Raw genomic sequence first — 2189 nt, forward strand, 5'->3', positions numbered from 1 at the left:
TGATGGAAGGAACACTAGAAGACCACTGAAAGATCAATTTCTTGCACCCCCCTAAGAAACAAATTCAGAGTGGTGCTTTGCTCTGTGATTCTGGGGGATATCACACATATATCTGGGGGATATACAACCTAATGTTATAGGTGGTAAATAGGGAAAGTAGACACAGAGTATTATGGTCAATCTATCTTTAACCCTAGTACACATTATTAACTGTGATAAACATAAATGAGTGAAAGAGGCACTTACTGAATATCTGAATTTCCGTCAAAATAGTCATTCAACAGTGGACCCTGTCTTGTGTATATGTAAAAAAAACAGTCATCCTCCATATGTCCAACGTTGTTTTCATTTCGTTTTATTCTCCAAAAGCACTTGTTATGTGCTGCACTCAAACGTAATAAATACTTCAGAATGAGGAAGACAGACATTAAAGATAACATCTTTATCACATCCACTATGCCTGGAGCCTGAGCCAAGTACAGTATGAATCTTTAGGCAGAAGCCCAAGTATCAATATTCTGGAGTGAGTCTGTGTACCTCTTTATAATTGTAGCCAATACTGAGAAAAACATTTATGTACCTCAGTACTTTTCTTTTCTGCTTATTCTTCTCCTCTGGAGGATTCATAAGTACTTTCAGGCCTGGGGCTCTCCATTTGAATGACTGTGTTCAGGTGACAACCTGAGGTTGATAATTTTGTTTAATGATAATCTTTTCCCTCCCTACATCTGACAATTCCATCTATGTCACTGCAAATGAAGGCCACAGGCATGAAATTTAAGTAAGTTTGCTAACCTGTTTAGTTCACCAAACTGTTTTCTGATCACCATTTGAAAAAGTTAAAGTGAGTTGCATCAGCCTTTCCAAATTGAGTTTCTAAGTGGAAGTTTCAGAAGCAGCTTATCATAGCCATAGCTCATTATAGATAGACAGGTATTATGTCCAGGAATGTCCATGATAGGGAGTAGTATCCTCACTAACCAAGTGTCCAGAGAACAAGAGAGCATGTACTTGTTTGACTCCTGCATACCTGAATGCCTGCTACTGTGCAGAATTCCCTAAACTTGCATATGTTTCCTAAATATTCAATGATCATTCTGACCTTAGAAATTTTCATCAATATCTCAGTATTAAAGTTGAAATTAAACTGCATGTTGGAGTTGTAATATATGTGTTACATTTGTATTGGTATTTCTTGGGATCAGCAATTTCTAAATCAGCAACATTATTTTCCTCTAGATTTATGCTTACATTTGAATGTTGTTCAGTAAGAAATTGTGTATTATGATTAGATTACTGAATATGCTTCCTTGGGGAGACGTGTATATTGGGTATATGCATATATAAAATCGAATGCTTCTGACACTGAAATGAGATTTACTAGAAAAGCTAGTTAGTTAATTGCATTAACTCAAAGCAATCCTTTTTTTCGGGAGATGATGTATACAACAATAACCAAGAATATATTGGTGTCACATTAACAAATGGAATCAAATAAATTACCCTTGGTATAATTTATCCAAGGTTTGAATTCTCTACTTCATTCTCCATGTGCATTTTGACATCCCATGTGTTGAGTAGGTTTTTCTGTGGCTTTCTAAAATTTGTTTAGTGAATATATCCCTCTTTGTATTTGTATCTCATAGTGTCTGTTTCTAACAAAGGACTTTATTGCACACTTATTAAATAGCACAGAAAGTCTTCAATTGAGAATGAATAAGAGATACTGTATACAAATCTTTAACAACTTTTCCAGGGAGTAAATCACTGACTTAATCTGAACAAGATTCAAACAAACAAACAAATATTAACCTAAATATTATCACATAAAATCCAAATGAAGCTTCCAGCTTCTACCAAGGCAGTAGTTTTTTTATTAATGAAGTCATTTTATTAGATATTTTCTTTATTTACATGTAAATTTCTCTTTTCCCAGTTTCTCCTCCAAAAAACAAAGAAACAAATAAAAACAACAAAAGCAAACCCCTGTTGCCTCCCCCTTCCCCATGCCTGCCACCCCAACCTCTCACACTTATTGGCCCTGGCATTCCCCTACACTGCGACACAGAATCTTCACAGGACCAAGGTCCTCACCTCCTGTTGATGATAGAATTTGCAATACTCTACTATAAATGTGCTGCCAGAACAATCAGATCCAACATGCGCAAGAACAAGGATCCAGTCCTTGG

At 35.9% G+C, this 2189-nt stretch overlaps 1 protein-coding gene across 1 annotated transcript in view; it reads right to left on the reverse strand.

The window, feature by feature from the left end:
- The window catches only part of LOC116101279 (vomeronasal type-2 receptor 116-like), a 23421-nt gene extending 22981 nt beyond the window's left edge, over window positions 1-440 (reverse strand). The window contains exon 1 of the mRNA XM_031384885.1: window positions 247-440. Coding sequence (XP_031240745.1) covers window positions 247-440 — 194 coding nt within the window. The remainder of the gene's footprint in view (window positions 1-246) is intronic.
- Between the last annotated feature and the right edge of the window lie 1749 nt (window positions 441-2189).

The sequence above is a fragment of the Mastomys coucha genome, unplaced genomic scaffold, assembly GCF_008632895.1.
Source record: "Mastomys coucha isolate ucsf_1 unplaced genomic scaffold, UCSF_Mcou_1 pScaffold21, whole genome shotgun sequence".
Taxonomy (NCBI): Eukaryota; Metazoa; Chordata; class Mammalia; order Rodentia; family Muridae; genus Mastomys; species Mastomys coucha.